Source organism: Myodes glareolus, chromosome 18, assembly GCF_982192425.1.
Source record: "Myodes glareolus chromosome 18, mMyoGla1.1, whole genome shotgun sequence".
NCBI lineage: Eukaryota > Metazoa > Chordata > Mammalia > Rodentia > Cricetidae > Myodes > Myodes glareolus.
In genome coordinates, this window is record NC_142043.1 from 11,166,975 (window position 1) to 11,192,264 (window position 25,290).

At 49.8% G+C, this 25,290-nt stretch overlaps 2 protein-coding genes across 3 annotated transcripts; both read left to right on the forward strand.

Moving 5' to 3' along the window:
• The first annotated feature begins 1,384 nt into the window (after positions 1–1,384).
• Cnpy3 (canopy FGF signaling regulator 3) lies at positions 1,385–16,363 on the forward strand. 2 transcript variants are annotated; one of them, XM_087897947.1, is made up of 7 exons: positions 1,385–1,626; positions 6,389–6,512; positions 10,344–10,416; positions 10,488–10,607; positions 14,043–14,165; positions 14,921–15,038; positions 15,283–16,363. In XM_087897947.1, the coding sequence occupies exons 1-7, from the start codon at positions 1,479–1,481 to the stop codon at positions 15,495–15,497; spliced, it is 921 nt and encodes a 306-aa protein (XP_087754073.1). In that variant the 5' UTR covers positions 1,385–1,478; the 3' UTR covers positions 15,498–16,363. The 2 variants fall into 2 exon arrangements, with proteins under 2 accessions (XP_087754073.1, XP_048301292.2); XM_048445335.3 differs by lacking the exon at positions 10,344–10,416 and having other exon boundaries at positions 1,388–1,626; positions 10,511–10,607.
• Positions 16,364–21,391: 5,028 nt separating this feature from the next.
• Positions 21,392–25,173, forward strand: Gnmt (glycine N-methyltransferase). Its single transcript, XM_048445333.3, has 6 exons — positions 21,392–21,630; positions 23,556–23,683; positions 24,071–24,181; positions 24,371–24,513; positions 24,607–24,728; positions 24,836–25,173. The coding sequence occupies exons 1-6, from the start codon at positions 21,425–21,427 to the stop codon at positions 25,005–25,007; spliced, it is 882 nt and encodes a 293-aa protein (XP_048301290.1). The 5' UTR covers positions 21,392–21,424; the 3' UTR covers positions 25,008–25,173.
• Positions 25,174–25,290: the final 117 nt, after the last annotated feature.

Sequence of the window (25,290 nt, forward strand, 5' to 3'; positions counted from 1 at the left end):
CACATGCAGCAAAACAACTATACACGTTAAAAAAACAAACAAACACAACCTTACTACATAGCCCAGGCCGACCTCAAACTCACAGAGAGAGATACTCTTGCCTCTGCCTCATGCGTGCTGGGATTTAAAAAAAAAAAAATTGTATTGACCGTGTATACAGTATTCTGGCTGCATGTGTGCCTGCACAGCAGAAAAGAGCACAACATTATAGATGGTTGTGAGCCACTATGTGGTTGCTGGGAATCAAACTCAAGAGCTCTCCAGCCCTGAGTGCTTGGATTAAAGGCATATCCTGCTACCTGCCCAGCCCTAAATCTTTCTTAATCCATGTCTACTACAATAATGAGACAGGGTCTCTCAGGTGAACTCTGAATTCTTAACTAAATCTAGAGCTTACAGATAAAGACTAGTCTGTCTTGTCAGCGAGCTCTGGGGATCCTGTCTTCACAGGACACTGGAACTACCAGTGAGATCACATTCTCATGCGACATTTACATGGGCTCTGAGGATTCATGATTGTGTGGTGAGAACGTTAACCACTGAACCATCTGGAGGAGGAAGATAACAGGAGGATCACTCTGTCATCAAACAAATAGATCCCGGTCAGAGAAGTCACTAATTCTAGCTTGCATAAGGACAAATGTAAGGTTAGTGTGCATCAGGGCTGTTATGAGTCCCTAAGTCACACGTTAGAGTGAGTGACTGCAATAATAACATTTAAAAGCAGGTGTTTAGTGAAGGTTTGCAAAGAAAACCATGAAGAAAGAGGGTTGACAGGTAAAGAGGTACCCATCGAGTCTAAGGGCAAGAGTTTGATGCCCAGGCCCAACATGATGGAAGAAAGCAACTGATTTTAGTTGTTCCCTAACGCAAAATAGATTAAAAAATACTTTTTATACCTTCAAGGAGAAAAGCATGAAGCCCAATGTGGAGGCGCATGCCAAAGGCAGGCCGAGCTATGAATTTGAGGCCAGCCTGGTCTACAGAGTGAAGTTCCAGGGCAGCCAGGGCTATACAACAGAGAAACCCTGTCTCGCAAAACAAACAACACCCCCCTCCCCCAAAAAAAAGAAAAACCCCAAAACTATGAAAGATATTCCGCTCCTTGTTATACAGAACTAGAGAGGCCAAACCCGGTCCATCTACTCTGGAGGATCGGATGCTCCAGCCTCTCCAAGCCTCCGTTAGAAAGCGGGGAGATCCCTATAGGGCGCCACGGCCACCATCTACGCTCTGATTGGCCGAGGTGGAAAAAAAAAGATCGTTTTTCCTATTCGCTAAAAAGCAAACGCCAACGAACCCACTGGCTGCGTCGCCCGCGGGCCTCGGTCGCGAGAGAGGGGGCGGGCCGGGCTCGCTGTTGCCGTGGTTACACGGAGGCACGTGTGCAGTCCCGGAAGCGGCCGGGGGAAGCTGCTCTGCGAGCGCTGCTGGAGGAAACGCTGCCGGGTCCGCTCCGCTCTGGGTCCGGCTGGACCATGGAGTCCATGTCTGAGCTCGCGCCCCGCTGCCTCCTGCTTCCCTTGCTGCTGCTGTCCTTACTACTCCTGCCTGCCCCGAAGCTGGGCCCGAGCCGCGCCCGGGCGGAGGAGACCGACTGGGTACGATTGCCCAGCAAATGCGAAGGTGAGGGGGCGGGGCCGCGGGCGTAGCCAGGCCGATGGGCGGGATGGGGCGGGGCCTGTGGGGCCGGGTCTTGCTCGGGGGTCTCGCTGACCCTGCTGCGTGCTTGGCACTGCTTGGAGCTGGCACTCTCGGATAAGCTAAACCGAGGCGTAGCTGCTAGTCTAGCCTGGAGGTGGGGGTGGAGGGAAGGCTTCACGTAGGAAGCCTGCTGCGAAATTAAGAGTTGGTCAGGAAAAGGAAAGTGCAGAAAACCCTTTCCGCGTAAACCACAGAAACAGAGGCAAATGAAGAGGCCCTGCAGGCCGAGAAGCCAAAGGGCGAGTTTGCGGAACTGAAAAGGTCCATATGATTCAGAAAAGGAACCTGAAATATTCCCCATTTGCCTTCACTACAACCTAATGTGTGAATGGTTTTTGCTTCTTGAGGACAGGAACTTGGTTGCAAATATTTACTGACAAACAAACAAAAAGGATTTTGGAATACATATGTTATCTGTATGGAGAGAGGAGGCTCGGAGGATCAAGCGGTCACTTTGGGGAAACATAGAGCCCAAGAGAGATTAGGAAGGAGGAAGGTTTTGTACACCGGGAGGACAGGGAACCCCGGAGTCAGGAGTGGGGGAAGGCGCTTCCCGAGCTGTTGGGGGTGGGGGGGGGTCGGGACCTGAGACCTTCCTTGTCTCCTGCGCTTCGTTTTTCAGGTTTCCTCTCAAACTTTTACAATCATCCCCTTCCTTTCTTCATCCTAGCTCCACGCATCCCCCAAAGTATTCTGGAAATCCACTTTATGTTCTTTCAAAGCCTGCACCAAGGCAGATCTGCCCCAGGCCAGATGTTCCCTAAACCCTGGGATGTGGGGCGCTTGGTTTGAGGTGTATAATCCCTTCATTTGAGCCGTTAGAAGTGAGGATAGGGGCAGGGGACATGGTTCAGTGGGTAAAATGATTGGCACACGTGTCTGAGAACCTGAGTTCAGATCCCTGGGACAAATGTAAAAAGCCAGGTGCCACAATGTTCCTGTGCCACAATGTTCCTCTGCCGGTAACACACATGCACAGGCGGGCCCTAGAGACTTGCTCACCAGCCAGTTTAGCCAGATCGGCACGCTCCAGATTCCAGTGAGAAACCTTGTCTGAAAAACAGTAAGGTGAAGACCAGTATCAGAAAGCCTCTGGCCTCCATGTAATCCACACACACTATAAATACACAGGATGTTTGTTTGTTTGTTTTTAGGTGAGTCTATAAATACACAGGAGTTTTTTGCTGTTGTTTTTGTTTTTTTAGTTTTGCAAGGTAGGGTTTCTCTGTGTAGCTGTGTAGCCTTGGCTGTCCAGGAGTTCTCTTTGTAGAACAGGCTGGCCTCAAACTCATAGAGATCCTCTTGCCTTTGTCTCCTGACTGCTGGGATTAAAGGCATTCGCCACCACTGCCTGGCAGAATTTTTGTTTTTTAAGTAGACTCTCTAGAGACTCTTCAGACCTCACTGGAAGGGTGAAGTCTTGCCTGGCCAGGCTGTGGTGGCTCACACCTTTAATCCCAGCACTTGGGAGGCAGAGAGACACGGATCTCCAGATCCGTGAGTTCAAGGCCAGCCTGGTCTACAGAGTGAGTTCCAGGACAGCCAGGGCTACACAGAGAAACCCTGTCTTGGGGGGAGGAAAGGAGGGAGGGAGGCTTCTTGCCTATGCCAGGATGCTTTCACCTGCTTCCTGCTAGTTCTGGGGGTTTGCTTCCCTTTTTCTTATTCACAAGCTCATTTATTTTCCCTTATAAACTCAGAAGCATAGAGTTGGCAAGGATCTTAGCAACCATCAAGCCTAAACTCATTCCGTAATCAGTGAAGAGTAAATTACAAAGGATTTTTGAGGCTTGGAGTGGTTTGGCAAACGTTGGCCCTTAGGCTCCTATTAATACTGTATTTACTTGTGTTTATTATTGTTGCATCTCTGTTATTAATTGCTGACTGTTATCTGGCTCACAGAGCCTGCCTTTGGGCTTGGTAGTCTGAGTGGAACAGGCCTCAGCACAGAGGAAGGAGAACCTGCCCAGAAAAAGTGGGCGGCTGTCCACAAGGGTCTGAGGTCTGTGCCATGACTCTCCCTCAGGTCAGCTCGAGAGGACTCTTCCCCCCTGGGGTGGTCTTGAAGAACTGACATGTGGAAGATTGGGAAAGCAGGTGTACTTGATGGGATAAGAGAAAAGATGTTTGAAACCTTCATCTTGCCTGCTTTTGGAGCACCGCATCCTCAGGCTGTGAATGGGGCAGAGGAGCCGGAGCAATGATGAGTTTGCAGGGAGGTGCAGAGGAGGATGGGGAGGGAGCCCAGATGGTCCAGGATGGAGATGCAGAGGAGGCAGAGAGGTGAGAACCTTGGTACACTGGAAACGTTGAGATCACCAACTTATAATTGGGACTTTCGTGTTCCAAGTTCTCCAAGCACCAATTAATGTGCTTGTTACATGAAATTACACTAAACAAGCCTTCGGGGGTAGTGTCGTCATTATCTTCCTCTTTTTTTTTTTTTAAATGTGCGTGTGTGCGTGTGTGTGTGTGTGTGTGTGTGTGTGTGTGTGTGTGTGTGAAACTCCACTCTCACTGATGAAACAGTGCAGGTGACACAGCCTGCAGACAAAATTCCATTCAGAAAATCCCACTGAACTCCATCAGCAAAACTTAGCAAGCATCCACATGGAGAGGGCCCCAGACTAGGGCACCACGGGAGAGATCCAGCAACAACGCACGCCCTTAAAGACCCCGGTGTGTCTAAGCTGGATCTTACAGGGATCATAGCCGGCTCCCCGAGGCCTGGTGATGGCAGGAGCACAGGAGACTAGTTCTGGACTTTTTGGGGAGGAGACTTAACGGAGTGTCAGGAGAATGGGTCAAAGGAGCCTCGAGAGAGCATTAAGCCCTTTCCCAGGGCCGGGGTGCGGCACACCCTGAAGGTGGTGGATGCTGAGGGTGGTGGCTGTCTGGTTAATTGTTAACACCCTCTGCTCTTTCATAGTGAGCATAGAAAGCGGGGGACCTTGTTTTCCTGTCCCTGTCCCCAGTGCTCAGCACACAGTAGTTGCTTAATAACCACTTGGGCAGGGTAGGAATGAGAGAGCACATGCACACAGGCACAGGCCTCTCTGGAGCAGGGTAGGAATGAGAGAGCACATGCACACAGGCACAGGCCTCTCTGGAGCAGGGTAGGAATGAGAGAGCACATGCACACAGGCACAGGCCTCTCTGGAGCAGGGTAGGAATGAGAGAGCACATGCACACAGGCACAGGCCTCTCTGGAGCAGGGCAGGAATGAGAGAGTACATGCACACAGGCACAGGCCTCTCTGGAGCAGGGTAGGAATGAGAGAGTACATGCACACAGGCATAGGCCTCTCTGGAGCCAAGTAACTTGGCAGCCGGAGAGAAGCAGTTGGGGACACATGAAATCAAGAAGATTTCCATTAATTTCCCAAGTACCAATTGTTTCATGGTTGTACAGAAGTTCATTCCCATAGGAAGTATGTGGTGATGTATAATTGTTCATAATGTATAACTGTTGAGATAGATTATTAAATATTAGATACTGCAGGGCAAATCATTAAAAGTTGTTGAATGTGAGAGGAATAAAATTTTTCATTCCATTCTGTCAGCGTGATGAGTATGAATATTTTATCTTAAAATTTTGTTTACATTTATTTGTTGGGCAACTGGAGGGGTGAACAGGGGCAGATACCAGTGTGTCTGTAGGGGACAGAGGACAATGTGTCTGTAGAGTGTAGGGGATGGTGTGTCTGTAGGGGACGGTGTGTCTGTAGGGGACGGTGGGTCTGTAGGGGACGGTGGGTCTGTAGGGGACGGTGGGTCTGTAGGGGACGGTGGGTCTGTAGGGGACGGTGGGTCTGTAGGGGACGGTGGGTCTGTAGGAGACGGTGGGTCTGTAGGGGATGGTGTGTCTGTATAGCGTAGGGGACGGTGTGTCTGTCTGTAGGGAACGGTGTGTCTGTCTGTAGGGAATGGTGTGTCTGTAGGGAACGGTGTGTCTGTAGAGCGTAGGGGACGATGTGTCTGTAGGGGATGGTGTGTCTGTAGGGGATGGTGGATCTGTAGAACTCAGAGGACAGTGTGCTTCTCATTCATGTAATATCTGCAAAGGCCTGAAAAGTACTCTGGTTCACATGAACCAGAGTTCCTTACAACGAGATAGTTATGAGCTGCCATGTGGGTGCTGGGGACGGAACCCAGGTCCTCTGCAAGAGCAGCCAGTGCTTTTAACCATGGCGCCATCTCTCCAACGCCACTAATTGTCTTTTGAGACATAAGTCTTACCGTGTAGCCCTGGCTGTCCTGGAATTTATTATGTATAGAAGGCTGGTCTTGAACTTACAGAAATCCTCCTGCTATGTTTCCTGAGTGCTGGGATTAAAGGTATGTGCCACCATGCCTGGTTATGTCTTGAAATTTTTCCTTGTTGCCTGTGTTGCCCAGGCTGATTTTAAATTTACAGTCCTTCTCCTCAGCTTCCCAAATAGTTCAGATTAGAAATATCAGTCATTGTGCTTTATTTATTTATTTATTTATTTATAAAGTGTTGGGAGTTGAGGTATATAGGTAAAGGCTGGGAATGGGCGTGCAGTAGTGAATTTCATTTGTGGCCTGAACCTCATTTCCAAACTGAATATTGGTTTGGCCCAGGCTCCTGGGTTTCTTTGGCTGCTGCTGGCCTCCAGTTGTGTGTACTCAGTGGGCTGCCCGTGTTTCCTTCCTTTCTCCAGTGTGCAAGTATGTTGCAGTGGAGCTGAAGTCAGCTTTTGAAGAAACTGGGAAGACCAAGGAAGTGATTGACACAGGCTATGGCATTCTGGACCGGAAGGCCTCGGGGGTCAAGTACACCAAGTCGTAAGTGAATGGGGACCTGGTGCCTGGCCTGCTTCAGTTTGGGTTTTGTGTGGTGGGGGTTGGGAAATGAGGGCTGAGTGATGAATGAGGTTGTACTTCCTGTTTTCCTTCCATCCAGGCAAACCTATAACAAAGACTTTGCTCATAGTAATAGACTCAAGTTTGTCCACTGATTCTGCCAGTAAAGGTCAGATGATCTTCAAAAATCTTCTTTCTGTGCCTCAACTTCCTCATCTAGAAAAGCGATCATGACCAGGCGAGTCCCTGGTTAGTTCTTAAAGTCACAAGACCTCATGACCAGTGTAATTTATAAAAAATATTACTGGATGGTGATGGTTCATGTCATTATCCCTAGCGCTTAGGAGGCAGAGGCAGGCAGATCTCTTGAGTTCAGACTAGCCTGGTGAATAGGTGAGTTCCAGGACAGCCAGGGCTACACAGAGAAACCATGTCTCAAAAGACAAAACAAACAAACAAAAATTACTTGCATAATTAGAGGATTTTTAAATTAATTAATTATTGGGCTGGGGGGCAGAGTTTCTCTTTGTAGCCCTTGCTGTCCTGGAATTTACTGTAAGACTAGGCTGACCTCGAACTCACAGTTTAAAGGCATATGCCACCACTGCCTGGTGACAGAGCCTAAATTATAAAAGTTTTTTTAACTTGAAAGACACGTGGGGCTGGAGCGATGGCTCAGTGGTTAAGAGCACTGGTTGCTCTTCCAGAGGTCCTGAGTTCAATTCCCAACAACCATATGGTGTCTCATAACCATCTGTAATGAGATCTGGCACCCTCTTCTGGCATGCAGGCATATATGCAGGCAGAATGTTGTATATATAATCAATCAATCAATCAATAAATCTTTTTTTTTAAATTTTTTTAATGATCTATTTATCTTTTTATTTTTATGTGCATTGGTGTGAAGGTGTCAGATCCCCTGGAACTGGATTTTCAGACAGTTGTGAGCTGCCATGTGGGTGCTGGGAATTGAACCCGGGTCCTCTTGAAGAGCAGTCAGTGCTCTTAACCTCTGAGCCATTTCTCCAGCCCCTCAATCAATAAATCTTAAAAAAAAAAGAAGAAAGACCCGTTTTGCCATCAGAATGATGCATATCTAGGCACAGTGAGCCTACCCATAGTCCTTGCACTTGGGAGGAGGTGGAGGCCGAAGATTATTGCAGGTTTGAGGCCTCCTTGGTCTACCCTGGGAGTTCCAGGCTGCCCAGAGCTACACAGCAGCAAAACAGAAACCTGGGCAAACAAAAAAGATATGTGCTGGGCATGGTATCTCAAACCAGTCATCCCAATCGCTGGGAGCCTGACAAGTTTAAATTCCTGCCCTACTTTGGCACGATGGTTAGTGTTAATTTCCAATTTGATAGAATCTGGAATCCCCTGGGGGATGGGTCTCTGGGCATATCCGCAAGGGATTATCTAGATTAAGGTTAGCCTCTGAGAATGCCTTTAGAGATTTATCTTGATTACAGACCATTAGTTCTGTGACAAGACTTTTTTTTTTTTTCTTTAGGCAGGGTTTCTCTGTGTAGCCCTAACTATCCTGGAACTCACTCTGTAGACCATGCTGCATGCTGGCTGCAAATTTAGGGATCCACCTGCCTCTCTGCCTCTCAAGTGCTGGAATCAGAGGCCTGTGCCACCACTGTCTGGCCGTATTTTCAGTTCTGAATAAGTGAATTATTAAACACACAGCAAGCAAAAGTAACAAAGAATGAATAGTGGATGGATGAATGGATGGATGGGAAGAAAGGATGGACCAGCAGCATTAAATCATCTGTCTAAGCATCTGGAAGAAATCAGCTGGGGAAGCCCAATAAAGCAGCCAGCTGGAGTTCTCCATCAGAAGTCCCTCCAGACTAGTGTTCCCTCAAGTGAGGCTTCCAAGTAAAGGAACGGCGACAGGGAGAAAGCCAGATCAAGCTCTCACCAACATCCAGCAAACACTAGAGGAGTTGAAACAGTCAGTGGGGTCCCGCTGAGCACTTCACATGGGCAAACCAGTCATGGCTGAACTTCCGGCTTCGGTTTTCCACTGCAGGCATTTTTTTGTCATGGGCTAAGCAGTGATAGCTTCTGTTGGAAATAGTTCATTTTCCAGCTGTGCTCCAGGGCACAGGGTCCAGAATCAGCCAGGAGATGAGGTTCTGGGCATGCATGCCTGTTTTATTGTGTTCTCCTCCCCTGCCATCCACCCCCGAACATGATGCCTTGAGGACATTTGGAGAAAAAACTGTGCTGAAAGGGGCAGGGGCGGGGTGAGTACAGTTGGTGGAGCCCAAACAACACGTGGTGGTTTATTGCACTGTGATTGGCGCTCATATTGATATCTTCTAGACTCTTGGTCATTGTTTGCTTCATCTCTTCCATGTTGGTTTTACTTTAAAAAAAAAAAAAAAAAAACCCAAAACGCAACAACCAGGTAGGTAAGCCTTCCAACCAGGTGGGTAGGCTTTGCCATGTTCAGTATAGACAGGGCTGCCAGATCCCAAAAAAATTATGAAGTCATGACCCGAGAGATGCAGACAAATGACTTGAAAGAAATGCTTTACTGGGTGCAGTGGTGCACCCCTTTAATCCCAGCATCGGGGAGGCAGAAGCTGGTGGCTCTCTGAGTTCAGCACTACCCTGGTCTGCATGGCGAGTTCCAGGCCAGCCAGGTCTACATAGTGAGATCTTGTAGTCAAAAAACAAAAAGAAAGAAAGCAATGGTTAATGGGAGGAGTTGGGGGGCGGCTGTTGGGAAAACGCTTGTTGTGCAAGTGTGAGCATTTGGTTTGATTCCCAGCACCTACATAAAAAGCCAGGCAGAGTGGCACTCACTTCTGATCCCCTGACGGAAGGGCTGGCCAGGAGGGATCCTGCGGCTTGTTCCATGCCTAAGTCTAGCCCAGAAGGTGAGCTGCAGGTTCAGAGAGACCCTGTCTCAAAAAATGGAAAGTGATCAAAAAAGATACCTGATGTTGACCTCTGACCTCTACATGTGTATATGCATACATGTGTACCTGCACATACATGCACACACATGAACAAGTATATACATATACCACATAACAAAGTGATTAATAAGCTGTTCCCAGGGAGCACTAGGAAAGACCTGTTCGTGATATCTTCCCTAATAGTAACAAATTAAAAGTACTATTTACAAAACAATAGACAGATATATTTTGCTTTACAGGAAAAAAGTGGAATTATCAGACACTTGTCTGCCATGCATGACATCCTAGATTTGGTTCCCAGGGTCACAGGGGTTTTTTGTTTGTTGGGTTTTTTTGTTTTGTTTTGGATTTGGTTTTGGTCTTTTGAGACAGAATTTCTCTGTGTAGCTTTGGAGCCTGTCCTGGAATTTGCTCTGTAGATCAGGCTGACTTCAAACTCACTGAGCTCCACCTGCCTCTGCCTGAGAATAAAGGTGTGCGTCACCACCACCCGACTGACCACAGATTTTTTTTTTAGAAGTGGGAGGTGGAGGGATTGCTCAGCAGATAAGAGTACTTGCTGCTCTTGTAGAGGACCCGGATTCAGTGCCCAGTCCCTGTGTCAGGCAGCTCACCAGGACTTGCAGTGCCTCCTGACCTCAGCCAGTGCCTGCACACAGGTGGCATGTGTGTATACATACACAAACACACAAAAGTAGATACTTTAAAAGTAAAAACAAATAGATTGGTTTGGGGGGAGACTTAGTTGTAGAGCTCTTGCCTGGTCTGTGCAAGGCACTGGCTTTGATCCAGAGTCTATAAATATGCCCCTCCCACCCCCTACACAGATCCTTCCCTTAGATCTGTTAAAGCCTTGTCTCTCTGGTCTGTGTTCCAGCATTCCAGAGCCCCCAGGCCAGATGATCTCTCTTCCTTCCAGCTCTGCCTTCCCGTTGGTGAGATGTGCAGGCGTTGGGCAGCAGGGCTGGAGGGACGGACTGCTGCTCCGTGGGGTTTCCGTGGGGTTGGGAGGAGGACTGAGCCCCTGTGCTGCTGTCTCGGCAGGGACTTACGGTTAATTGAAGTCACTGAGACCATTTGCAAGAGGCTTCTGGACTACAGCCTGCACAAGGAGAGGACTGGCAGCAACCGGTTTGCCAAGGTTGGCTTTGTGCTTGTGCCTCATTCCCTCTGGGGCCCGGCCCTCATGAATCTAAGTGTGTCTGCTGGCGTATGTGGGTGATTGGCAGGTCACGCCTGGGAACCCTCCTTCTTTCCTCTCGCATTCTTGGATAGCCGTTTGTATTTCCTGCTGAGCACTGACTGCAGTGGCAGAAGGTGTGTTTATGATGGTCTGGGCTTGCCCCGGGTTCCGCCCAGTGCTGGCAGCTCACATGGGTATCAAAAACACTAGGACTCAGCAAGATTCTCACAGTAGTGTGCCAAGGAGATGGCTGAAGACAGACGTAATGCACTGTAATCCCAGGTGGAGGCAGGAGGATCAGGAGTCAGGAGTTCAAGGCTAGCTTCAGTTAAATAGTCAGATTGAGTCTGGCCGGTTACATCAAATCCTGTCTTAAACAATTAAAAAAATCAGTGATTGTCAGTTCCTCCTGTGAGCCACCCAGATCCACCCCCCCCCCGGCCCCTGCTGGGTGCCTGTGTACACAGGTGCTTTTCTCTGGAGAAGGAGCTGGTAGGTTCTTATTTGACTTGTGTCTTCTGTACCCACCACCCACATTTTCCTCCCAAGTTCCCTTATGTCCGATGACATCATTCAGAGCCTCTGAGACCCACAAGTGTTTCAAGCCAAAATCTTAGGTTTGTCTTTAAAACGGACAAGGATGTAGTTAGTTGATCCATGATTGCTTTTATAAAAAGTGTTTAAATTCTTTTCTCCTGCCCGAGTGCTGTGTGTCCCATACTCGTTTGCCTGGGAATTTAGGAGGCAGGAAGATCTTGACTACATAGGCAACAAAGAACAAAAATCAAAATACTGGTAGCAGACTCTTAGAAACATTCTGTTAATCCATGAGCACGGGCTATACTGGGTTGTACATTTGATGTGGTACAGTGCAAACAAAAGCTAGAGCTGGGCAGGGGGGTGCACACTGCTAATCGCAGGACAGGTGCGTGTGGGGACCACAGAGCAAAGATCCTGTGATGTACCTACTGCTTACATAGAAAAGCAAGGTGGGACAGTGAATCGGAGTTTCTGTTTGTTTTTTATGGTATGGGATTTTAAGTCAGTGCTTTGCATTGAGCTGTACCCATCCCGTGTGTGTGTGTGTGTGTGTGTGTGTGTGTGTGTGTGTGTGTGTGTGTGAGAGAGAGAGAGAGAGAGAGAGAGAGAATTATCTCCAGGAAGGGAGGAAAGTGGGTAGTGAATCATCTCTGGGGACAGAGTTAGCTGGGAAGCCAGTCTAGTTTTTTCATGGCACAAAGAACGCTTTAGGCCACAGCTGTGCTCTTCCCACCAAGGACAGACATAAGCTAGGAAGAGCATGGCGTGGTGAGTGGGCCAGGGAGGCCTCCTTACGCTACAACACTTGTTGGCACTGGAGAGGGATCAGCAGTTAAGAGTACTGACTGCTCTTGCAGAGGAACCAGGTTGGAGTCTCAGCACCTATGTGGTGATTCACAACACTCTGTAATATGATAGGTCATGACTTCTGTGGGCACCAAGCATGCACATGGTGCAGGCAAAACACAAAATAAAATTAATGAATCTGATAAAAAATTTTATAAAGTCAGGTGTGGTGTTACATTCCTTTAATCCCAACACTTGAGAGGCAGAGGCAGGCAGATCTCTGTGAGTTCCAGGCCAGCCTGGTCTACAAAGCAAGTTCTAAGACAACTAAAGCTTGTCTCAAAAAACAAAACAAACAAAAATTTAAGAAAAAACACTTGCAACACCTTTTTAGCAAAAAAATTTTTATGTCACCTGGGTATATAGTTACATCAAATAAGTGTAGGCATCAGACAGTTCTTAGGCGAGGGAGGTGGCTCAGTGAGTGAAGTGTGAACTGAGTTTGGATCCCCAGTACCCCATAAAGACAGATGCAGTAGGATGTGCCTGTGATCCCAGGGTTTGGCATCACGAAGGGAGGTGGGCACAGGAGAGTCTCCAGAAGCTCATGGTCCAGTCGGTTTGGCCTATGCAGTGGCAAATGAGTCACCCTGTCCCAAACAGGGCTGAAGGGAAGCAGCACCTGGGAGGCTCTCCATCTCCACGTGCACATCCACAACGTGCACAGAGACTAAAAACAACTGAACGCTGGCTGAGTATTTGATTCTATAGGACAGCATCTTCAGCGTTTTTCAGAGTTGGTTTATATTTTGATTTTGTAGTCATAAGTGCTGAGAGCTTCTGCTTTATGTACATATGTATCTAGCATGGCAGGAGTGTAGAGCCATTAAGAGCATTAGAATTCTATCTTCAAACCAAGTCCGTGATTTTACTGAATGCTTTTTATGAAATTCAGGTCATTTCTACGAAACTCAAACAGCAGTTTTGATCTATCTGTTTGTTTACTGTGAGGCAGAGTTTCTGTGTGTGTTGTAAACAGAGGCAGAACTTTTCTTTTGTCCCAACCGTCTGATCCCAGATAATCACACAGAAGCTTATATTAGTTACAAAGTGTTTGGCCTATAGCTCATGCTTATTACTAACTAGCTTTAACAACTTAAAATAACCCATTTTATTAATCTATATTTTGCCTCATGGCTTTACCTGGTGACTGGCTTGTTTCTCTCAACTCCACCCTTCTTTCTCTCCGTATTTTTAGTTTGTTTTTCCTGCCTAACCTTATTCTGCCCCACTACAGGACAAATTAGCTTTACTGTCAACCAATGATAGTGATATATAGTCACAGAGTACAGAGGGATTACCTCACAGCACTATGTGGCTCTGGCTGACCTGGAACTCACTATATAAACCAGGCTAGCCTCAAACTCTTGATTCTGTCTCCCAAGTGCTGGGACTTATTTTTATTTTTGTTTTTTAACTTTTAGACAAGGCCTCACTATATAGCCCTCTCTGGCCTAGAATTTACTGTGTAGACAAGGCTGGCTCTGAACTCACAGAGATCTATCTGCCTCTTATCTCTGTTTCTAGGATCCTGGAATTAAAGGTGTGAGCTGCCACTCCCGGCCTCAAACTACAATTAAAAAGAAAATCAAACATTGGTGTAAAACAACCAAAAAATATTTATTTGGTGCTTGTAGGATAAAGAATGGGGATAGGGAAATATTTGAAGTCTTTATTTTCCAGAATTAAACCATTTTGTTTGCATAATAGTGTCCAGCTACATTGAAGGGGTGGAGCCAAGGATATCTTATTTCCTGGGAAAGAAATCTAAGTTCACAGGCCAGAAAGCAACAGTAGCAAGCTTTGAGCATAAAGCGATGAGGGGCAGGTCAGGATTTGTGTAATTGGAGGTGGTGGAAGGCCAGCCTGAAAGAGGGAGAGAGGTCAGGGCCAAGGGCAAGAAGCCCTGGACAGATGGACATCTTTGACCCAGGTTCTCAAATACCATAGAGAAGATGGTGGGAGGTAGAGATGGTGCTGCATCCTATATCTGGTTGCCTCTTCCAGGGCATGTCGGAGACCTTTGAGACACTGCACAACCTAGTCCACAAAGGTGTCAAAGTGGTGATGGACATCCCCTATGAACTGTGGAATGAGACTTCTGCTGAGGTGGCTGACCTCAAGAAGCAGGTAAGATCTTGAGCCTGCCGCACTCAGTGGGGTGGGTAGGGCCGGCTCTGCCCTGAGAAAGGTTACCAAGAGCCATTTCTTTATTTATCTATCCTTCCTATCCTACCTTCTCATCCATCCATCTGTCTACCCATCCACCCATCCATCTACCCATTCACCCATCCATCCATCTACCCATCCACCCATCCGTCTACCCATCCATCCATCCATCCATCCATCCATCCATCCATCCATCCATCTACCCATCCACCCATCCGTCTACCCATCCATCCATCCATCCATCCATCCATCCATCCATCCATCCATCTACCCACCCATCCATCCACCCATCCGTCTACCCATCCATCCATCCATCTACCCATCCACCCATCCATCCATCCATCCATCCATCCATCCACCCACCCACCCACCCACCCATCCATCCATCCATCCATCCATCCATCCATCCATCCATCCATCCGTCTACCCATTCATCTATCTATTGGAGATAGGTTCTCACTATGTAGCCATGGCTTACCTGGAATTCACTATGCTGGGCTCAAACTCACAGAAATACACCTGCCTCCGCCTCTGCCTTGAGAATACTGGGGTTAAAGGCGTGCGCCACTATTTCTGGCACCTTTTTACTTTTGCCTCAGTTTCCTCAGGCGAGTCATACCTGCCTGCCTATCTCTCCGTGGGTCATGGTGTAGCCAGGGGTCCGGGAGAGAGTTGGGTGTCTGCGCTTTGCCAGTTCCTGGTGCTGTGCTTCACAGTGCGACGTGCTGGTGGAAGAGTTTGAAGAGGTGATTGAAGACTGGTATAGAAACCACCAGGAGGAAGACCTGACTGAGTTCCTCTGTGCCAACCACGTGCTGAAGGGCAAAGACACCAGTGAGTGAGGGGGGAGCAGGGCAGTGTCTCCCTCCGGGAGGTGAGTAGCATAGGGTGGGAAAGAGGCATCTTGCCTCAGGGAGCTTGGTGAGGTGAGGTGATGGCCGCAGGAGCAGTGAGCCTGGTAACCACAGTGATGTGGAGATGGGTGAGTGGCGCCCGCTGTAGTTGTCCTCCCAGCACCTCCCTCCCTGTACTGCTCGCCAGCAGACTGCTCCTGAGACCTTTCTGCACCTTCCCTCAGGTTGCCTGGCAGAGCAATGGTCTGGCAAGAAGGGGGACATAGCCTCCCTGGGAGGGAAGAAATCGAAGAAGAAGCGCGGCAGGGTCAAGGGCTCTGGTGACAGCAGCAAGCAGAGGAAGGAATTGAGGAGCCTGGAGGGGGATGCCAGCCCCGAGGAGGAGGAAGGTGTGCAGAAGGCGTCCCCACTCCCACATAGCCCCCCTGATGAGCTGTGAGCCCAACTTCATGTCCTTGAATCAAGACCCCTGACTTCAGAGCTAAAGAGCATGGGACACAGCTCCAGCAAGGAGGCTATTGTCTGGCTTCAGGTCTCCGACCTTGACTGTGCCCTCTTCCTGCCCTGAGCAACAGCAAGAAGTGGACTGATTTGGGGGTGGGAGATCCAACCTCCAAAGGGAAAGAGGGGGAGGTGTGCCGAAGGCAGCTCTCTCTCTACACAGCCTTCCTCATGAGCTTTGGGTCCAGCCCAGCATCCCCAAACTGAGACTCCTGTCCTGGAAGCTGAAGAACACAAGGCACATACGTCAGGTCTCCGACTCACCTGCACCCTCTTCACCAGGATGGGCACGGCCCCAGGAAGGACTTAGCGCAATGTGGCAGCCAGACCTGCCTCTTCCTCCACCAAACCATTCTCTTCTGCTGGGTCCTTCGTCAGGGCATGATTTTCAGAACCTTCAGGATGAGCTCAGCACGGTGTGGCACAGGGGCCAGAGCTCAAGCCCCCCCCAGAGCCGGCGGAGAGGGCACCCCTTGATCCCGCAGGGAAGCAAGACTGTAGCTGCAGCGGCCCCCTCACTCCCGAGGACTCTGGTCCCGGGTCCTCTTCAGCCTTCAGAGTGTTCCCTTGTTGCTCTTTCTGCCTGTGCCCCAGTCCTGGGGGCTGGGAAGGTGGCACTGCTGCCACCCTTATTGGATGCCAGTTACTAGGAGGAGCGGGTGCTGAAAATTCCCAGGGTTGGTTTGGGTTAAAGCAGTGGTTCTCAACCTTACTGACGCTGCGACCCTTTAATACAGTTCCTCATGTTCTGGTGGACCCCCCCAACCCATAAAGTTATTTTTATTGCTACTGTCTAACTGTAAATTTGCTACTGTTAGGAATCTGATTTCTTCTGGAGATAGAGGTTTGTCAAAGGGGTCACGACCTTTTAGGTCACCTACCTAAAAGTAGGTGGCATGGGGTGAGGCCCTGCCTGGACTGACCCTGTCTCCCCGCTGACCCTCACGCAGCAGCTGCCATGCTTCCCAAGGCCTTTCCCACTTGTCTGTGGTGCCTCCTGTGCACTGTGTCCTGGGCACCTGGCTGCCCTCCTTCCCTCCCTCTCTACCCCAAGGCTTTGCTGTCCGTTGTGTAAAGAGTGTTCACGTCACCATCAGCTCCCGCCCCTCCTGCCGTATTTCGGCCTTGCCTGTTTTGGACTTTGCTCCCTAACTGATGACATTTGGTCCCTCTGACCCGTCTTCTAGTGGTTGTACCTGGGCACTCAGTCCCCTAACAAGGCCTAGTTAAGCCCTGCTCCCCCAGACAGAGAGGAACAGGAGGGCTGCCCTCTAGGGAGAGCATCTTTGACTCTGTCCTGAGAGCCGGGATGGAATGTGGTCTGCTAGCTACCGCATTGACAACTGTGTGAGTGTTCGTTCCCAGGTTTAGGACAGTGAGTCCTGCAGTGTGAGTTCCGTGTGAAGATGGGCTCGGCCAGTGAACCTAAGGCCTTCCTGTTACTAAGTAGTAGAGCTGGGGGCTCAGACTCCAAGATCATTGCCTTTCCAGTGCCCACAGCTACCAAGGCTTCTTTCCAAACCTGACACTCAGAATAATTCATACTGAACTGGTGTGGTTTCTTGGCCTTGACCCACCACTCTTGAAAATACCAAGACGGTTGATCCCAGCAGTTTGGGAGACTGAGGCAAAAAGGTTGCAATTTCAGGTCCTTCCTGAGCTACAGAGCTAGTTCCCAGCCAGCCAGGGTAACTCAGGGCTGGGGAGACAGCATTGTTAGGTGAAGAGCCTGCTGAGCCCAGAGAAACCCTGTTTGGGGGCGTATCAGTGGCAGGGCGCAGGAGGCCCTGGGTTCAATCCGCCGCCCCCCCAACACACACACAACACTAGCAGAATGCAGCCCTCAGCAGGAGGCCACTTCCGCAGACTCCTTAGTTCTTGAGCAGCTTCGGACTAGGACTCCCTGGGTCTAGTGCAGAGGCTCCTGGGGGAGGCCCAGTCTTCTGGGTTGGCGCCCTAGTGTGGGGAGTGGAAGTGCTTTGCTTGTTGGGGCCTGGAACAGGCCATCTGAGGTCGTCCTGGTTTTGCCAGCCTCCTTTCCATCCCAAGGGGCTGGTGGTCGGGAGATCCCAGGCTAGACTTGGAACTTGTCCTCTGCTTTTCTCCGACCTTAGGGCTTGGGTAGGGACGGGGGCTGGGGCCCTGGAGTCAGAGAATTCAGCCTCTGACCATCCTGTCATTAACCCACAGCCCTCGGGGCAAATCTTAATCTGTCCCCGGAGCATCATCGATTCTAAGGGTAGGATGAAGAAAGAGCTATCAATGTCCAGGGGTGGCGGCCCAGCGACCCAATCCTAGTCTGGTCCAGGCGCGAGGGCAGTGGCTGAGGACTGCTGCACTTTGACCTGAGCTCTTGTAGGGACTGTTCCCTGCCTCCCAAGGACCTGGTATTGCATCCTCACTGGCTCCCCTGCCACCACCCACCCCAGCAGGCGGACCTGGCCCAGTGTAGCCGGGCAAGGGCCAGAATCTGGCGCCCCCAGGCTGCTCTCCCCATTTATAGAAACCATTTCATTTGGGTGTTGACCACACTTTGATAACTTAGCTGGAGCTGGAGTTAGGTTGAGGCCCTCACCAGAAACCTTTGATGAGAGCGGGAGAATGGCCTGAAGTGCTTATTGGTGTCCACGGAGACCAGCTGGACTGGGCCTATTAGGCTCCACGCTTCACAGTTCATATGCGTGCATGCGTGTGTTCACGGGTATCTCTGGCACAGACTGACCTAGGTAGAACTCACTAGCTAAGGCTGGCCCTGAAGTGGACCAGCTGTGTTACATGCATGTACCATGTCCTTTTTTTTCTTCAAGAAAGGGTTTCTCTGTAGCTTTGGAGCCTGTCCTGAAACTAGCTCTTGTAGACCAGGCTGGCCTCGAACTCACAGAGCCTGGGTCACAGACAGAACTGGGCAGCAAGGTGGCTCGGTTTCCCTGCCCTTTAATTATCACTGCATTTTCTCCCCCACTGTTGTTGTAGCCGAGGGAAACCTCAAACCCTGCCCCACCACACAGGCTCCACCACACCCCACCACACCCGGCTCCAAGCTCCACTTTTTAGGCTCAGATTGTCGGCTAACAGATTTGTGCTCATCAGTTCGGAGCCAGCTAATTATTTTCTGTTAGTCTAAGCTCAGTAGCAAACTTCTGTGAAGAGTGTGTGTCTTTAGTGGGGTGTGGTAGTGCATAATCTCAGCGCCTACAAGACAGAGGCAGGAGCTGCAAGTTCAATACCAGTCTGGGTCAGCCAGCAACCGAGTGAGACTCCCCCCCACAAAAAAAAAAAAAGAGAAAGAAAATGTATCTAGTTCTGTGGTTAGATACATCTAATCCAAGCGTTTAGGAAAGGGGCAGGGGCAGGATTGCCTGGAGTTCAGACCCACCTAGTGAGACCCTGTCTCAGAGCAGAATTTAAAAAAAATACCTGACACTGGGTTCAGTAACATTACTAAATAACCTTCCTGCCCGAAGGATTATATAGGTGGCACACACCTATAATCCCAGCACTCGGGAAATAGAGACAGGCGGATCTCCTTGAGTTCGAGGCCAGTCTGATCTATAGAGTGAGTTCCTGGACAGACTCCAAAGCTACAGACAAACCCTGTCTCAAAAAGCCAAAAGATGACTGGAGAGCTGGCTCAGTGGTTAAGAGCACTGGCTGCTCTTCCAGAGGTCCTGAGTTCAATTCCCAGCAACCACATGGTGGCTCACAACCATCTGTAATGAGATCTGGTGCCCTCTTCTGGCGTGCGGGCATACATGGAGGCAGAATACATGATAAATAAATAAATCTTAAAAAAAAAAAGCCAAAAGAAAAAAACCTTCCCACCCCCACAAAAATAATTCCCAACCTCAGAAGTGGTCAGGTGTACTTCCCTGAAAAGAAAATACACGAAGTGCTGCTTCTGTTGAGAAGAGGAGTCTTGTGTGAGGCGGTATCTCACACTGCAGCGTGTGCTAGGCTGGAACTCACCCAGCAGGCTGCTCTCACATTTGTGGAATTCTGCCCCAACCTCCCAACTCTAGAATTAAAGCCTGAGCCACTATGTCCAGGTGATTTTTTTTTCCTTTCTTGATTTTTGTTGCATGGGCTGGCTTTGAACTCCCGAGTTCTCATGATTTCCTGCTTTAGTTGCCTGAGTAGCTGAGACTATACAGGTGTATACAACTTGTAGGTCACGCCCCTTTGGAGCTAAAGGACCTTTTCAGCTATCCAGCATATCACATACTTACATTATTATTCATAACAGTAACATAGTTACAGTTACGAAGTAGCAACAAAATAATTTTATGGTTGGGGTCACTACAACATGAAGGGTTGCAGCATTAGGAAGATTGAAAACCACTGGTCTAAAGCAACAACAAAAGGCCAGCAAGAATGGCTCGACAGGTAAAGGTGCCTGCTGCAAAGCCTGGTGACCCGAGTTTGATCTCAGGAACCAGCTCTTACATGTGCATGTTGCGGCTTGCTTTTTTTCAGAACACACAATTTTTTTATTTTTGAGGCAGGGTCTCTACATAGCCCTGGCTGTCCTGGAACTCACTCTGTATAGTGAAACCCTGTCTGAAAACAAAACAAAACAAAACAAAAAGCCCAAATAAACTACCCAAAACAAAACCCACAGGACCTAGGTTCCATATCCCAGTACTCACATGAAGGTGGCTCACAACTGTCTGTAACTCCAGTTCCAGGGGATTTGATGGCCTATTCTGATTTCCACAGGCACCAGACACACTGACATCTATGTGGTCCAAACAACCATACCCATTATAAAAAAGTTAAATACAGTCACACTGTTGTGGGTGGTCTTCAGCCCTAGGATTCTCCGTGCATCAAAATGGCTAAGGAAGGAAACTCCTTTATTTTCCCACTCTGACCAATCTTAAGTGAAGTTGGAAGTGTATGGGCTTGTGGGAGGGGCTTTCTCCGCATCTGAGTCTGCTTGACACATCTTTCAGAATTTACTTAAGTCCTGCTGGGATCTTGTCCTTGAGAGAGAAGTCTAGGAAACCTGGCTCCCTAGAAGTGTGAGTAGATTAATCCAATCACCCCTATATTGTGAAGGGAAGCTATAGCCAGGGCACCAGGCACTTCCCCTCCTCACCCTGAGCGTCTCTCCCTGGAGGCACCCACAGAAGCGGATGTGTGTCTTATGTACATCCCCAGGTTGGCCTCCAACTCCTGAAGGATCTTTCCATCATAAAGGATCTTTCCATCTCAACCTCACCGCACCCAGCGTTTAGGAGAGCGATCAGTATAGCTCAGGGATTGCAAGGCCCAGACTACCTTAGGAGGCCCCTGGCCGGAGAAAGGAATGGGACTTGATGCTGTCACATAAAGACACACACACACACACACACACACACACACACACACACACACACACACACTTTCAGGTGGACTTGGCTCTTGCACTTGAATAGGTAGATCGGCATCTTTCCCAGAGACTTTTCCCATCACCCTGACACAGTGACCCTCTTCAGTGAGGTGGTCTTTCAGTGGACAGTAGTAGGATACCCTACTATGCTGGACGAGGTCTAATTCTGCTTTGCATGGATTCAAGAGGCTTCTTCCCTTTCCCACTTGGTTAGGGATGGAGTGGGCTCCATTGATCTACCTTCTCTCAGCTCCTCCTCCCTCTTGGCCACTGAGCTGCGTTCCATGTGTTCTATCTTACTCTAGGGGAAAAACTAGGTCCAGGATTGCCTGGCTGAGCCATCCCCACTGCGGAGGCAGCCTGGCTCAGGTCCCAGGGCTCAGGGCCCAGCAGGGGCGTGTCCCCGCTCTCACCTGCCATTGGCCAGGTAGGGCTGCCCTGCCTAAGGGCTATAAGAGCCGAGCTCGTGGCCTGAGAGCCAGGCGCAGGTCAGGATGGTGGACAGCATTTACCGTACCCGCTCTCTGGGAGTTGCGGCAGAAGGGCTCCCGGACCAGTATGCGGACGGGGAGGCCGCACGTGTGTGGCAGCTGTACATCGGGGACACCCGCAGCCGCACCGCAGAGTACAAGGCGTGGCTGCTTGGGCTGCTGCGCCAGCATGGTTGCCATCGGGTGTTGGACGTGGCCTGTGGCACAGGGTGAGTCCAAACGAGCTGAGTCCAGTCTTGGCCAGGACTGCTGTACCGCAGGAAGGCCACTGGGGGCAGCCTTTGCGGGCTGGAGTCTGGCGGGCAACACTGATGGGTCAGGGGTCCCCTGCTCATGGGGTAGAATGGGCATGGTGAGAGCACCTACCAGACTGTGTGGGGAGGGGGCGGAGGAGACTCGGCCCAGGGCGAGGGTGTGAGCAGAGAAGGGTTCATGGGACAGAGCAAAAACGGGACTTCGAGTCAAGCTGAATCCTCGACCCTAAGGTCGTTCCTCCTGTGATGGCCTCCCTCGGGCAGTGTGAACAGAACATTTGTGCCTTGTTTGCACAGCCAAGTGCTTTGCCAAGAGTTTGGGTACATGTGTTTCAAATCGTAACAAAAACCCATGAGGTAAGTAGTGATTTTGTCCAATTAGTACCAAGGAGACTCATTCCCGAGAAGGCCAGCATTTGGTGGCGGAAATACAGACCAGGACGGTTTGTATTTGGTCTGGTCCAAATTCCAACTCAGGGCAGGACACACACCGCCTCCTCTCGATGAGTTACTTTATTTCCAGGAGTCTCGGTATGCCTAGTTCTCAAACATGCATGTGTAGAGTGCCTGACTCCGACTGTCCCTGTGAAAACTATTCAGCGACTAGGAGCTCTCACTGCTTTTGCGAAGCCAGGCGTTCGGTTCCTAGCCTGCATCACTTGATTCCCAATAGCCTGCAACTCCATTCCAGGGGGATTAAATGCCCTCTTCTGACCTCGGAGGGCACTGCACTCAACACTCACACAGGCTGACATAATTAAAATTAAAATTGAAGCCAGTCAGTGGTTCCAGCCTTTAATCCCAGCACTCTGGAGGCAGAGGCAGGTGGATCTCTGCGAGTTTGAGGTCAGCCTGATCTACAAGGCAAATTCCAGGACTGCAACTCAGAGTTAGAGGTGAAACACAGAGAAATCCCGTCTTGGGGGGGGGGGGGGGAGATTGTTAAATTTAAATTAAAACAGTATTGCTGTCAGGTGTGGTGGCATTTAACCCCAGCACTCAGGGAGGCCTACATAGGTGGACCTCTGTGCGTTCCAGGCCGTCCCGGGCTACAATATGAGACGATCTTTTTTTTTTTATTCTTTTTTTTTTTTATAATTGTTTTCTTTATTTATTATGTGTACAGTGTTCTGGCTGCATGTACACCTGCAGGCCAGAAGAGGGCATCAGATCTTATTACAGATGGTTGTGAGCCACCATGTGGTTACTGGGAATTGAACTCAGGACCTCTGGAGCCATCTCTCCAGCCCATGAGACCCCCATCTTTAATAAGTAAGAGGGGCTGGAGGGACAGTTTAGTAAGAGAACTTATGCTCTTACAGAGAGCCAAGGTTTGGTGCCCATCCTCTGGTTTCTGCAGACACCAGACATGCATATGATATACATGTTCAGACAAAACACATAAAATTAAAATTTTTAATTTTTTTTTTGAGGCAGAGTCTCTCTTTGTAGGCCTGGTTATCCTGGAAGTCACTATAGAAACCTGGCTAAAAATCTTTTCAAAAAATCTCTTTGCTACCTGGTGATAAGGAATATATTCATCTCCGATGGTGGTGGCGCTCACCTTTAAACCCAGCACTTGGGATGCAGAGGCAAACAGATGTCTGTGAGTTCAAAGTCAGCCTGGTCTACAGAGTAAGTTCCAGGATAGCCAGGGCTACATAGTGAAGCCCTGCCCACCCCCCAAAAAAAAATAAAAATAAAAGAGAAAGATAGTCATGGGGTCATCTGAGGAGGTCAGTGGAGGTGGCCGGAGAGGAAGCAGAGCAGTGGACCATGGAGTAAGAGGTTTGGAGAATCGCTCCAAGCTCGGCTCCTCCCTGGACCCCACCCCCAAGCTCCTAGCTGCTCTAGCAGCTCCTCATCTCTGACCCCCCCAGAGTGGACTCTATTATGCTGGTGGAAGAGGGTTTCAGCGTGACAAGTGTGGACGCCAGTGACAAGATGCTGAAATATGCACTTAAGGAGCGCTGGAACCGGAGGCAGGAGCCAGCCTTCGACAAGTGGGGTATGCAACATGAATAAACAAATAAGCTTAAAGAAAAAAAGCTTGTGCTTTTGGTGCCAGGGTTGAACTTGGCATGCTAAGCAGACACTGACAACTGAGCTATCCTGTCAGCATTTTTATGTCTTCCCACGCTGCCTGTTCCGCCTAGGCCAGGGTCAAATGATTCTCAGCTTTCCATCCATAGGGACTAGCGGTGCACCCAACACCTGGGCTCTGCAGAGCTGCAGCATCATCCTCCTCCCTGTCAAAGCCCCTAAGAGGAAAGCTGGCTCTCTCCTACGCCACGCCACTCTCCTTGTCCCTAACCAATCCCACGGGTCCCTGGGTGGAGGTGGCTGCTGTCATATTGTGATGCCACTGATCCTGTACTCCTCCCCTGGTCTCCAGTCATTGAAGAAGCCAACTGGTTGACTCTGGACAAAGATATGCCAGCAGGAGATGGCTTTGATGCTGTCATCTGCCTTGGGAACAGTTTTGCTCACTTGCCAGACTGCAAAGGTGAGCTTGTGGCCTTGTGTGGCTTTTGTCTTGAGCTCCCCCACTTCTGATGATGGCTGATTGGTTGCCTTGACGAGGCAGACTTGCTTTTTGCCTCTCTTCCTTAATGCTGGCACTTGGGAGGGAGATGGGAGGGAGTGGTGCTGGAGGCCCAAGCAGATGGTGTCTGTGGCCCTGCCTGGCACCCAGGTGATCAGAGTGAGCACCGGCTGGCGCTGAAGAACATTGCAAGCATGGTGCGGCCTGGGGGCCTGCTGGTCATCGATCACCGCAACTACGACCACATCCTCAGCACAGGCTGTGCGCCCCCAGGGAAGAACATCTACTATAAGGTTGGGACGGCCCCAAGTGGGAGGTGTGAGCTGGGAGGCCAGAAGCCCACGGTGGCTTAGGGAAGCTAATGGAACTGCTGCCACTGCTTACAGAGTGACCTCACCAAGGACATCACGACATCAGTGCTGGCAGTGAACAACAAGGCCCACATGGTAACCCTGGACTACACAGTGCAGGTGCCAGGCTCTGGCAGAGATGGCTCTCCTGGCTACAGGTATGGCATGGTTTGGCTACAGGTATGGCATGGTTTGGCAGCAGTGAGGTGACGGTGGGGAGGACTGGGCCAGCAGCCCTCATGCTTGGCTGGGGGCCCTGTTGCAGTAAGTTCCGGCTCTCTTACTACCCACACTGTTTGGCGTCCTTCACGGAGTTGCTCCAAGCAGCCTTCGGGGGCAAGTGCCAACACAGCGTCCTGGGCGACTTCAAGCCTTACAAGCCTGGCCAGGCCTACATTCCCTGCTATTTCATCCACGTGCTCAAGAAGACCAACTGAATGTGGCTCTGGCTTCTGTAAGTCCCCAGCCCAGGGAACGGCAGCCTTGGGGCGGGACTGACTCATATCCCCACCCCAAGACCACCACCTAACAGATACTGTATCTGGGTGCAGGGGTGTGGGTCAGGCAAACGGGAGTCAGCAATACAGTCTGTACCTTTTTCAATCTTCTCGTGCCTTGTGTTTCTTTCAGAAGTAAAAAAACGGCTCTCATGGTGTCCGTCCCCCTCCCCTGCCCTAGACTTCACTCCTCCCATAATCTTGCTCTTTGCACCGCAACCTC

Bases quoted from the DNA above. Each gene is read 5' to 3' on its own strand.
- Cnpy3 (XM_087897947.1), top strand. From the start codon at position 1,479: ATGGAGTCCATGTCTGAGCTCGCGCCCCGCTGCCTCCTGCTTCCCTTG. The intron at 1,627-6,388 runs GTGAGGGGGCGG...TCCTTTCTCCAG, and splicing joins ATTGCCCAGCAAATGCGAAG to TGTGCAAGTATGTTGCAGTG. The intron at 15,039-15,282 runs GTGAGTGAGGGG...ACCTTCCCTCAG, and splicing joins GCTGAAGGGCAAAGACACCA to GTTGCCTGGCAGAGCAATGG.
- Gnmt (XM_048445333.3), top strand. From the start codon at position 21,425: ATGGTGGACAGCATTTACCGTACCCGCTCTCTGGGAGTTGCGGCAGAA. The intron at 23,684-24,070 runs GTATGCAACATG...CCTGGTCTCCAG, and splicing joins GCCAGCCTTCGACAAGTGGG to TCATTGAAGAAGCCAACTGG. The intron at 24,729-24,835 runs GTATGGCATGGT...GCCCTGTTGCAG, and splicing joins GATGGCTCTCCTGGCTACAG to TAAGTTCCGGCTCTCTTACT.